The following is a 12,889-nucleotide window of genomic DNA, read 5'->3' on the forward strand; positions in this document are numbered from 1 at the left end:
AGCTTGGCATTGCGCATGGTGATCTTAGGCTTGTGTGCGGCTGCTCGGCCATGGAAACCCAAAACGGAGTTTGTATGGCTGATTGCTCATTGTTATGCACCTGTCAGAAACGGGTGTAGCTGAAAATAGCCGAATCCACTCATTTGAAAGGGGTGTCAACTTACTTTTGTGTATATGTAGTGTAGTTCATGTTGCGTCATTGGTGATGACACGTGCTTCACCCTGTCTTTCTCCACAGATCTGTCCCCTTCTCCAAGGATGCTGCTCCACAGACACTGGGTTCTGGTTACCATTACCTCGTGTCAAATTCAGAGCAACATTTCTCAAACCCCTCCTTTCCGCTCCCTCATATTCTGGAGGGCTTTCTTTTTTTCATCTATTTATGACACCACTGTATCCAGTATCCCCCACAAGAGGTTGGTAGCACCTTAATTGAGGAGGACGGGCTCGTGGTAATGACTGGAGCGGAATAAGTTGAATGGTATTTGATGTTTGATGCCATTCCATTTGCTCCATTACGGCCATTATTATGAGCCGTCCTCCCCACAGCAGCCTCCTGTGGTATCCACCCACTTCATTCCTCAATGGGGGACATAGAGGTTTTAAGACAGTTAGATAGATAGATAGATAGATAGATAGATAGATAGATAGATAGATATCCCTCCCTCAAGAGAACCAACGTCATAAGACTTCGTGGTACTGTGTATGTTTTCCAAAGCGCACACAATGACTCAGTGGGGCTCATTTTCATCTGGGTGTAGGCCCTTAAAACCATTCTGTGTGCTCCATAGTGCGTGTCTTCAGTGAACTCACTCCAGTACTGGAATATCCCCTGCAATCTTCAATGAAATAATGAGGAAATGTTGAAGAATTTACACAGGGTTTGCTGGTAACGCTGCTGTGTAAGAGGACAGCAACTAGGGATAACCGTGGGAGATTAGAAGCCACCAGGAATGGCCCCAGCTCAACTGTTGACAAGTAACTCATGTGGGTTGTTGGATGAATAATGGTGCACACATGGCTTTATAAATATTTGGCTATAGTTTATGACGCATGGTAGTTCCTTTATGATTTATGCAGGACTTTATGGGGCTGAAGTAACAATAAGATGGAGGACTATGACTGCATATAGCCTACATACATATGCATGTTATTTATAAATATGAATTAAGAACTGCTACATGAATTAGTTGTACACATTACACTTGGCTTATTGGGTGTGTTATTGTATAAATGGTCATTATAAGCATGTTGCTATACTCTTATCACTCATTAACTCGCTGTACAACAAGGTTTATCCCTGCTGTCACTTTGGTGAGCGCGCGCTCTTGCCGACAGCAAGAAGAAAGTACATGCGTCTTGAGGAATGGATTTCCTTTAGATCTTTGTGGACTAGGAATCTTTTACAGTCTATGCTAGGAGCCCTACGCACTCCAAACTTCTTTTTTTTTTTAGGGTTCAGCCCCACAAGTGTGTTCCAATAAGCGTCCCACTCCTGACGTCATGTCTGCTGGAGATTGGCTGTTCACTTCTGACACTAACTCCTTTACACAGTGAAACTTTTTAAAGAGTTTTCAATCTCATCTGCAGGGTAAAATATTGCACAGACATAGCCATAGCAGCCGTAACATCTGCTGTCCAGCTCCCCCCTACCCTGCACAGGGATAAAGGAGTGTTTCATTCTGTTTTAGATCCATGATCACGTTTTTACATTTATTATTTACTATTTTATTTTTCACTTTTTAAAGTTCAGCCTACGTTTTTAGTTATCGTTTTTAAATTCGGGTTGCAAGGCGAAGCATAGACGAATATGTTCAGGGATATAGAACTGTTTTACTTGCGTTAAAGTCAGAGGAGTTTTTATTTTCCACATTCAGACTTCGCAGAAGAAACATCCGACCTTCAAGGAATTTGTTCTAAAGTTTTCAGAAAGTATTCTGTCTTTACGCGGATACTGACTGGATATGGCTTGGATCAGATGGGACCTCTTGTTTTCTCTAGGTTTATTCATGTCACCAGCGTTTGTGTCCACGGATCAGAGTGGCTTTAGGAGATACTACGTGTTGCAGCCAGGTCCGAGCGGGACGGACAGGGTACATGTGAGTTCCATTTCTTCGCGCTCCAGTGCCACAGGACAGCCCCATGCCTACAACGTGGAGCTCACTGCCAGTTACGGTAGCCAGGTCCGAACCCGTAGGATGGGTAACCAAGCGATCCCGCTTCGCCAGGATACACAGTTTACTCAGCACCAGCAAGTCATTCGGCAGACCAGCCACAACGTTCACCAAAGTCACCAAATGAAAATTTCAGGGTAAGTTAACCAGTGGGTGTCTGAAAATAGTTCCTGTTACAGAAGAGTTCATCTGTCTGTCTATAGGCTACTTATCCTCTTGGATATCAAGATGGTCTGGTATACAAATGTATTGCCTGTGTTGGGTCAACTTACTACTGTACTGTAGTCATGCACCTGGTAAAGGAACTCGCTTTTTGTCTGGCCAATGTATTCACTGTAATAATTAACAGTGGTTGTTAAATAAATAGTCTGCGAGACCATCTTAAATGATACAGTGCATTTGTTTCTGGTAGCTTTTTGATATTTCTGACAAATCAAAACACGTGCAATGCTGTAGGCTACTTGTTTGGGACATTTAACCTCATTCATTTCAAGTTCAATGTATCACTTCTGAATGTTTTTTTTACCACTTTCAAGTTTATACGGAATAAGGAAATGTATTAACATCCACACAAAGGAGAAAGAAAGAAAAACAGCAAATTTTAAAGTACTGTTCTAAAATAATAAAGTATTCTCAAAGGAAAGTAGTCAAGCGAAATGGCCCAGATCCTGTTGTATTCAGGAGCAAGACCAGAATTTGCAGGGCCCCAAGTCGCAGCACTCTCAGATGTATGATTAGTGGGGACATTCCCACAGTCTCAGCACCAGGCTAGGGACTCCCAGCTTCACCTCCAATAAAAGGAAACCCCTAAAACCAGATCCGGCCCAGTTTTACTGGTTCATCTCAGGCTGGGCGGCACAGGTGGGTCACTAGGCCCACCAGCAAGTGAGTTTTAGGCAAAATGAGTTTGTCTTGTGTGTGTGACAATGCTCGATCTCTGTCTCTGGGTGTTGTTGCAGGGTGAATGTCTGTGGAGGGCAGTGCTGTCACGGATGGAGTAAGGCCTCTGGATCGCAGCGGTGCACCAAGCGTGAGTATCCACTACCACAGCCGAGCTGCTGCCGCAGGCGGGCCAAAAAGCTGCAGTGGTTCAAAATGTTCTTCCAAATTCTTGATGACAGTCTTGGATTCACTGTATATTGTACATGGCACCTCATAACTTCTTCCTTTGGAAAATGTACACAATTGTCTTTAATCACGGTATTCATTAGGCAGATCTGTGCCAGAATACCATATATATATATATATATATATATATATATATATATATATATATATATATATATATATATATATATATATATATATATCCATCCAGTATACCTACGTCCCCACTCTACTTGGAAACTCACCCAAGCATACATACATACATGCATGCATATATGTTTTGAAGGTGCCTTTAGATGATCAGCAGTGACAGATTGGAGAACAGCACCTTTCTATGCTACTCTTTATAAATAACTGGCATTGCTGACAGTGACTCTGCCCAACTGGGAACAATGACAGGACTGTCAGTGTGTTAGGGCCCGTGTTGCAGAGTCATGAGAACACTGTTATTGCATAGGAGTAGGCGCACGGCCTGAAAGAGAAAAAGGTTTGGAGTGTTTTATACCTCTTGGCTCGGCCCCATCATCTGGATCTCTTTCCTATTCGACCGTGAGGCTTTGCCAGCTGGTTATATAAGAGACAGACGGTCTCTCCGCGCCGAGTCTGGTGGACCTCCTGGGGAAACCAGGGCTTACGTTTTAGTCTAGGACCCCTGATTCATATGTTTTATAGGCCCAGCGTGCCTGCACTACTCTACTCTGGTCTGCTCCCACTTAAGACTGCGCTCCACTTAGTAGACTGGCATGGTCTCCTTGGCATGGTCTGAGGCAGCAGAGGTTGGGTGGGGGAGTGGGTGCAGGCATGCAATCCACAGTGGGGGAATGCTACTGTTTACATGGGAACGGGAAACGCTGCGCAAGGTTTCTGGAAGAGAACCAATAGTGGACATTCCTACAGTACCCATGGCTTTAATTGGTCCTTTTGATGTCAGGATCAGAGTCCAGTATGCCCGACTGTAGCTAGATGCTGGAATCGGGGTGGACAGGATGGAGTCAGATGAAATGTTACAGGGAGTTTCAACGACTGTTTTTTTTACAAATCTACGAAGATCTTTGTGCCACTAGATTTCTTTTACTGTACAGTTGCTCTTTCTGGGAAAATGGCTTTATGTTCTTATTTTCTCAGCTTATCCTCAGGTCATCTGGTGTTCACCGCTCAGTTGTATGATTTTTCACTGGCCGTGATATTAATATTTACAGTAGTAGAGCACCAGGGAAGCACTGTGAGGAGAGGTTCCATTCATCTATAGCAATGAATTGCTTTAGACAACCCTAATAAATATGATGAATAATGCAACTATGATTGATGAATTAGTGTAACCGACCAATGCATATGCTTGGCTTTTCTTCCTTATTTTCATTGTGCTTGTTTTTTCCTACATGGAACAATATTATAATAACTCACTCCTAGGCTATAGTCAGTCATATCTTTTATGGATCGCTCTCTATAGCTTTTGCTCAATTAGTTTTTCCAGGATCAGCTCTTTTCTTTTCTCTACCTACCTTGTCACTGAAGGTAGACTAGGTTGTAAATCCACCCCCTAAATGTTTAATGGGGTTTGATTTCCAGGATGCCCCAGCCCAGCCCCCCCCCCCCCCCACTACCCTCGTCGACAATGCTAACAAAAGGGTTCCTTAATAGATATTAATTTTGTTTTTTCTGGCAACGCCTTACACGTGGCCTGCTAGCATGCTGCATAAAGTGCTCTTTCAGTTTGTCAGTCACGCCAGCAACCTCCCACCAAGGCAAGCCCAGCTTTTAATTTTGCGGGTAGCTAGTAGAAGCTGTGAAAATCTTACCATACATTACCACTAGGATATTTAATCCATGATATTTTCCATGCCAAGCCACCCACAGTACATACTCAAGAATGTATGTGCATTTAAGAGTGAGTGTAGCTAATTTTAAAACGTTTCTTAAACAGTGACACAGAGAGCTGAAAACCTGGCCTACCTAGCAAATGGACCAAGCATGTTTAATCAGGAAGCTGTTATTGCAATTCTTTATTACATGACATCAGGCTGTAACCATGACACTAATGTTGATAATATGTGATACATGTTTTGCACCTTAGATGAGATTGTTTGTTTATTTGTTTGTCTTAATGGCATCCAGACAGTTTCAAGAATGTGATGCAGATGCTACAAACACCTCTCTGTCCTCTTAATGGACTGTAATCTAATAGAGATGATGAGCAAACATCCCAAGGATTTATTCAGTCTATTCCTGACGCAGAGAAGGTAGTCTAACGACATGTGATTATTGAATTGCAGAGCGGAATAGCACTCTGCTAGATTCAAGACTGTCCGCAACAGAAAATAGATTGTAGTATTAATAGGCCTTTGATATAATAACAAATGCCACTTAACATTCACTTTTATACATAGTGACTGACAGTACAGTGAGTGCATTCATATGTGATCCCTGTGGGTATTCAATACACGACCTTGGCGTTGCCAGCTCTTACCAACTCTGAGCTGTGTATTAACACTCGGGAGCAGTCATTTCCTGTACCTATTCTACCTACACTAACTGCAGAACTGCAGTGTTCCTCTTTAATATTACAGCTGTCCGCAACAGCACACAATATGCCCTCATAACCATATTGCCGCAATTCAAGAGAATAAAAAGACAGGTGTAGAAATGAAAGATAAAGATGGTTAGACTTTTTTTTGGTCTGCGAGAGACCCGCGTTAGATGGTCTTCCAGATCCCTTTGGGGTTCAGGCAGCAGCATCTTCATCCGGCTCAATCCCTCCGCTCCCACTGGAGCCTGGCGGCGCTATGTACAATGTGGAGCCGCATGGTAATCGAACGCTTTGAAAAGCTGCCCACCCCATTTCTCCCTTAACTGAGTGCAACCCAAAAGTAAGCAGAACGGGCCAGACAAAACAGAACATGAAAATATTTCGCTTCGGCGTAGCTGCACGGCACAGCTGAAGAGCAGTCTTTATTTTTCATGAAGGATCCCTCAAGAAGAGGCTACTTGAAACTCCCCCAAAGTTAAGAGAATGTGACAGGTTCAACCATTTGATATATTTAAAGGCCCAATGCAGCTGTTTTTATATCAATTGAGTACTCTACTAACAGATTTCCATAAAAATGGGCAAAAGTAGCTTTTTAGCAACACATTTTTTTCCTCAAGCAATAATTTTGCTAGGACTGTCTGGGAGTGGTCTGAGTGGGGAGGGGGAAACTGAAAACTAACTGTTATTGGCAGAGAGGTTTGGAACACTTTTTGTTATTGGTCTATTAACCAATTTACCGCATGATGATGTCACCATCGAAATCCAAAACTCCTGCCCATGCAACCTGTTGATTAGAAGTTCCTGTGCAGATTGTATTTTCGACCAGCAACTATCAGGAAATAAACCAGAAAATGCACACTTTTACAGTGCTAATTGAATCCGTTGTTGTACAATATGATGTAAATATTATTTTTTTTTTAAACATTTTTACTGATCTGGGCCTTTAAGCTCTCTCATGCTTTGCCTTGCATGTCCCTAAAAGACAGGACAGGATGTTGAAAGCAAATGATGCAGCCAGATATTGTAGTGATGTGGATGGGATGGACTCACAAAGGTATTTTTGTGCTCTTGCTCCTCATCCTTAGTTGAGGGTAATTTAAAGATGCTGTAGTGCTCACAGGGCTAGTCCAACCTATAGGACAAATAGAACTATGGCCAGTTGGAAGAGGCAGAGAAACTCTTTCGAAAATGAACAAGGAAAAAGCTAAAGACTTTACTGTAAACTGAATATTTAAAACGCTCTTGTAATCCAGGTAATCCCACCATTATATCTGATATTTTATGTTCTCAGAGCAACTTGATGGAATATACTCTCCATCTGAATACTGCTACTTTGTGTCTTTGTCTCTGTTGCGTTACCAGGACTCCCCTTTGCAGACCTCATATCCAGGCTTTATTTTCCTGATTACTTGACGTTTCCTTTGTGGATTTCTTTGGTTACTCAGGGCCGTCAGGTATGTGTTTAGTCTCTGGGTCTCCTCTCTACGCATGCATACCATACATTTCTCTGCGATCGCAGCCTCCTGCCAACACCAGGCGAGCACGACTAGGACGTTTCTTTTGCCAAGCCAGAGAGCTAGAGGGAGGGAATTAAAAAGAGGGGGGGGGGGGGGGAGAAGAGCATAATAAATCAGGGAAATCAGTCCATTCTTAGACAATGGAAATGTGTGACGAGAGAGATGGAGGAACTAGAGCGGTGTTCACCTCAACCCAGCACCTGGTGATTTATGATTGGTCTGCTGATTGAGGGGAGCGTCTGTGGCTGCTGTCGTTGTACAGTGCCTATCCAGACGCACTGGATCTGGAGTAGCAGTTAAGTGGGGGTGAGGACCAGGTATGGGCACAGTACCATGGCAACTAGGAATGTCTTAATGGACTTGGCTCTTCAATGTCAGACACTTGGCTGGAAGTTTACAACGCTGCTGCTTATTCAATGGACAGCAACAGAATTAAATGTAGTCTTGTGTTAACTCCAGCGATAAACAATGATTAGCTATAATTGATAGAAATGGCCATTGAGGCCCAGACTGCTTGAGTCAGCAATGTAGGCTCTCTGTCTCTGTCCTACGTATTGTACAGGAGGTGGGCAGACAGACACCGTTTATATTGAGTAGAAGCATGAGTGAGGAAGAAGACATCAAAAAGTAATATTTTCTTTCTTGTCCAACACAGTATTCACACAACTGCAACACTATTTCAGACCCAATTTAACTGTCTGTGTGCGAGGAAAGAATCAAGTAATACAAACCTTAGGTCATCCGCTGCCTTGGGAATCAGTGAGGCTTTTGGGATTGGTGTGGACAGGCTGTAGGATGGCTGGTTATTCAGCTAATGGTACATCCCCTGACACCTGCACTAGAACATTATTTCCTGAGAGAGGGACTATTCCCCACCCCCAAACACAGACACATACATTTTTGTATTCCGTGACAGACCTTTGCAGACTCCAGCAACGCTCCCTATGAGTCAGTCGAGTTGTAGTTTCATCAAAGTGTAATGTCACTTTGAATTATTTATTTTCCCCTCCCCAGCTAACACTTAAATCGGCATCACTTATACCGTGCCCTTGTCACAGAACAGCGTTCTGTGTAGCCCTACCTCTGCCTGAGAGGAACTATTCACAAACAGATGGCAGCATCACTCAGGTCCGGCCTTACTCAGGTCCCGCAAAGGTGCATAGGCGAAAAAAGAAAACAATTTACCTTACTCGGAAAAGAAAGCAAAAAAAGGCGCCCCAGAATGGAAAATTATAGTGTGGGCTATGTAGAAACCAAAACGTAACTCAGCAGGAGCGATGTAATCTGTGATGTAATCGCCCCCTGATGCTTGTTGCACAGCATGCGTTTGTTAGGTCTCGTGTCTGAATAGCTCAGTGGGGTGGAGAAAGCGTTGAGCCAGTGGTGAACCAGTTGTAGATGCCCATCGAGAGAGAGGGATTTATTTTTTCAAGCCCTTGGGTGGTGCATGACTTGCAGTTTGCTCTCACTCTCATTGATCACTTTCACAAATCAAAAGGAGCTAATGAGGAGTGTGGTGTAGGAACACCCCCCTCAGGGACCCTGTGGGGCTGGGGAGAGAGAGACCACTCACTTAGCCTTTTCCTCTCACACTTCACACACGTGTAGCCCACTGGAATTTTGGCTCAGCTGAAAGCGTGTGTGTGCGTGCGTGCGTGCGTGCGTGCGTGCGTGCGTGCGTGCGTGCGTGTGTGTGCGCGCATGCGCATGCGCGTGTGGTTGAAAAATGCTTTCTAATTGAAAAATGTCCGCCCCAGTCCATTGCGTTTTAGAGAGAAGAGACCAATGTAATTACAGGTGACCTGCAGGTATCCTGTATCTAATTCAAAGAAAACCCCAAATACATACACACACACACACACACACACACACACACACACACACACACACACAGTCCCTCTCTCTGATGCCCCAACACACCGCACATGATGTCATTGCACCAGGGACTCCAGTCATTGATTGCAGGGCCTCTGCTTGAGTAAAGCACCACCAAACTCTCAGCTTTGGGATGGGTGGGGATATATTCACTGTGTGGGGAACCATGGAGTTGGTATTTACATTGGCTGCTAATAATGACAGAGAGAAAGGCATGGGAACACTTTTCTCTCACTATGATTGTTAGGCATTTAGATTCTGTCTGTTTTTTATTCCTGTCCCTTTTTTATGCAGTACAGAAAGCTTATTGTGAATGCTCAGTACTGTATTTGTTAACCAGGAAGAAAGAAAAACATGTTTGGTAATGCATTCATTCATGATACTTTTTTCCTAATTTGTACATTACTTCTGGTTTGAGTAATGACTCTATGGCACCTAAATGAATCCCTCTGAGTTTCCTCAATAAATGTCTGAAAATACACTGAGTGTACAAAACATTAGCTCTTTCCATGACATAGACTGACCAGGTGAAAGCTATGATCCCTTATTGACGTCACTTTATCAGTGTAGATGAAGGGGAGGAGACAGGTTAGATAAGGATTGTTAAGCCTTGAGACATGGATTGTGTATGTGTGCCATTCAGAGGGTGAATGGGCAAGACAAAATATTGAAGTGCCTTTGAGTGGGGTATGGTAGTAGGTACCAGGCGCACCGGTTTGAGTGTGTAAAGAACTGCAACGCTGCTGAGTTTTTCACGTTCAACAGTTTCCTGTGTGTATCAAGAATGGTCCACCACCCAAAGGACATCCAGCCAACTTGACACAACTGTGGGAAGCATTGGAGTCAACATGGGCCAGCATCCCTGTGGAACACTTTCGACACTGTGTATGGTCCATGCCCTGACGGATTGAGACTGTTCTGAGGGCAAAAGGGGGTGCAAGTCAATATTAGGAAGGTGTTCCTAATGTTTTGTACACTCAGTGTAGCTACCAAAGTGCTCCCTGAGACAAAGTCATAGAGGTGGCATTTAACATAGGATATGTCTGCTTCTGGAGTGTGCGCCCGTGTGAAAATGTACACATTGCCGTCTTACTCTCTCTGTCTTTCTCTTTTCCCCCCTATGTTTTGTGCTGCAGCCAACTGCCTGCCCCAGTGCCAGAACGGGGGAATGTGTCTGAGGCCCCAGCTCTGTGTCTGCAAGCAAGGCTTCAATGGCAAGGCATGTGAACAGAAGACCAAGCCCACCTCCTCCATCCCAGCGCAGCCAGGGAACGGCCACACCAATGGACACACCAATGGCCGTAGCATAGTGCCCCGGAGGCCCATTCCCCAGCAGGTGCCCATCCCCCAGCAGGGTTATGCCCCAGTCCCTGTCAGCAACATGGCTCAGATGACCCTGACCGTCAAACAGTCCCCCCACCTTGTCCGGCCCCAGCAGTGAGTATTCTCTCTTCAGCTGCAGCATGTGGTTGACAACCCCCACTGGTGTCCATTTATTGTATATATGAGAATGCTTGAAATGGTTTGGTTAAGCCATCACTCTCTTCCAATCTGTTTTTGTTTCACGCTCCTCACAGTTTATTAGTAGTGGAGTCGAAGTGGTGCATACTGTCAAACAAAGCTTGAGTTGGTCGGAGGGCTCATCTGTAAATAATCATACAGGCACTCTGCTGGTGCCCCCACACGGTGTCAGAGAGGACAGCGAGGCCTCAGCCCATTCTCCATAGCAATTGGGGTCATGTGAAAACAACTTCTTCTCTGTGAGAGTTTTCGCAGCGCTCTTAAGACTGGACTTCCTCCTACTGGTTTGATTGCGTTATTGTTGTTTATCATCTAAATATAGTTTGATTATCACCATCCATTAGTGTGATGGGTTGAATCACTTAGAGCATTTTAATGTACTGTATTTGAAACGGTGCTGCTGTCGGTTTGTTTTGCCTGTCACTACAGTAGACTGTTGGAAAATGTGCAATCACATTGGACGTGGCGCAAGGCCCTCGTCTTGTCAAGAGTAATCAGAGTGAATGCAGACTTTGAGTAAATCTCTGTTTTCACTCGAATGTGGGGCAATGTGTTGATAGAAATGTCCAGAATTTCCTCACATCGGGTCCAAGAAATGTTGGCAGGGGTTGTTTACTTCTGATATTGATGAATGATATTTCAAATGTTAATGAATCCATTTTATGTGCTGTGTTCTACGTGCGTTCGCTGTAAAACGTCTGAGGTTTTATGCGTTTCTCAGGCGGTGTAATTGCTCCCAGATCTGTGTGCTCAAAAGCTGCTCTCAATTTCCACTGGGGCTTATTTCTCACAGAGAGCTATTCCCCCATCATTCATTAGAGAGAAGGAACATGTCATCTGATATGTCGAAGAAAAAAATAATCTCAAGGTCAATCATTCATAATCAGATCAGTTAGCTATGCAGGGAAAGAGTAATAAAGGCTTAATTTTATACTATTAAAAAATGTATTTCTACTAAATGTGTCAAATTGCGGTGCAGTTTCAAGAGATTTCAGATAATACTCTGTATTTTTATTTAAACCGAGAGAGAGTGTCCTGTGTGATAAATGGACGACTGGACCAATGGCTGGTTTCAGTGAAGCCTCTGACCCTGTCTACAGATGACACATGCCTTCTGATCCCATCAAAGAGAGGGTCGTCTGGGCAGTGGAATGGGGCTCCTTTACTGATGGGATTTCATTGGTCAGATCCCCACAGTGATGTAACTTAATGGATTAACCTGTTGGCATCACTCTAGTTTATTTAACCCCTATGCTATGGTTAGTATAGGATCTTTGTACCACTGTTTTGTTTGTGTCTGGCGTGTCCGCATTGGTTGGCGGATTGCAAGATATATCAATGGCACTTAGGGTGTGTAGTATCATGCGGTTGTTGGTTCAGTCATTTAGGCTAAGTGTAAGAACCTGCTGTGCTGTGAAGCGTCTTGCCCCATCATTTATTATCAAAATGGGGTTGAAGAGGTCTGGACTGGGCTCTGGCAGTACTGGAGTTGTTGGTTTACAGGGAGAAGACGAGATTTAGAGCTCAGAAAATTGTGTGTGTGTGTGTGTGTGTATATATGCGTGGCGTGCATGCTTGTGTGTTGCCAGCGGCTGCGGGAGTAGAGAACCTGGTCCATTCCAGACAGGAGAACTTTGAGGAACACTACTGGTCATGCCTGAGGGGCCAAGACCTTCCGTGCAGTCAGAGGGAAATTACGTGCCGTTTTTACTTCATTCACTCAGGGGAAGTAAAAAGACTAACGAGAAGAGTGAAGCAAAGGTGGGCAGCACAGGTGGCTCTATAGCCTCCTTTATTCCTAAAGCTGCTGGTTTTAATAAGTAAACGTGACACCCATCCGGCTGTATCCTATTTATGCCCACATTACAGTAGAGCAGGAAGGTTTAAGGATATTATATCGCTGATATTCATAATGTAAACTGTGATGGCAATTAGACTCTACATGTATATCTCTGCTACTCCAATGGGACCTCTATGGTCAACACTGTTATTCAGTGGTACTGTATGGTGTGCCCATGGAGTAGGCCAGGCTATGCTCTATGTGAACTCCTGCCCCTGTGGTTCTCAGTTACCGGACCCTTTGACAGGCCTCGGAAAACATGTCAAGTGCTGGATACTCTGTGTGAGAATGACATGCCCCGATGTTGGAGTGGGTCAAGTAATGACTT

The 12,889-nt window shown here is 44.1% G+C and overlaps 1 protein-coding gene across 4 annotated transcripts in view; it reads left to right on the plus strand.

Moving 5' to 3' along the window:
- Positions 1-1,570: 1,570 nt before the first annotated feature.
- ltbp1 (latent transforming growth factor beta binding protein 1) overlaps positions 1,571-12,889 on the plus strand; it is a 133,598-nt gene continuing 122,279 nt past the window's right edge. For 2 of the 4 annotated variants that reach the window (XM_014154513.2, XM_014154517.2), the window contains exons 1-3: positions 1,571-2,311; positions 3,134-3,204; positions 10,337-10,637. In XM_014154513.2, coding sequence (XP_014009988.2) covers positions 1,965-2,311; positions 3,134-3,204; positions 10,337-10,637 — 719 coding nt within the window. In that variant the 5' untranslated portion in view covers positions 1,571-1,964. The remainder of the gene's footprint in view (positions 2,312-3,133; positions 3,205-10,336; positions 10,638-12,889) is intronic. The other 2 variants (XM_014154515.2, XM_014154516.3) reach the window with 1 other exon arrangement.

Source organism: Salmo salar, chromosome 18 (assembly GCF_965601325.2).
Source record: "Salmo salar chromosome 18, fSalSal1, whole genome shotgun sequence".
NCBI lineage: Eukaryota > Metazoa > Chordata > Actinopteri > Salmoniformes > Salmonidae > Salmo > Salmo salar.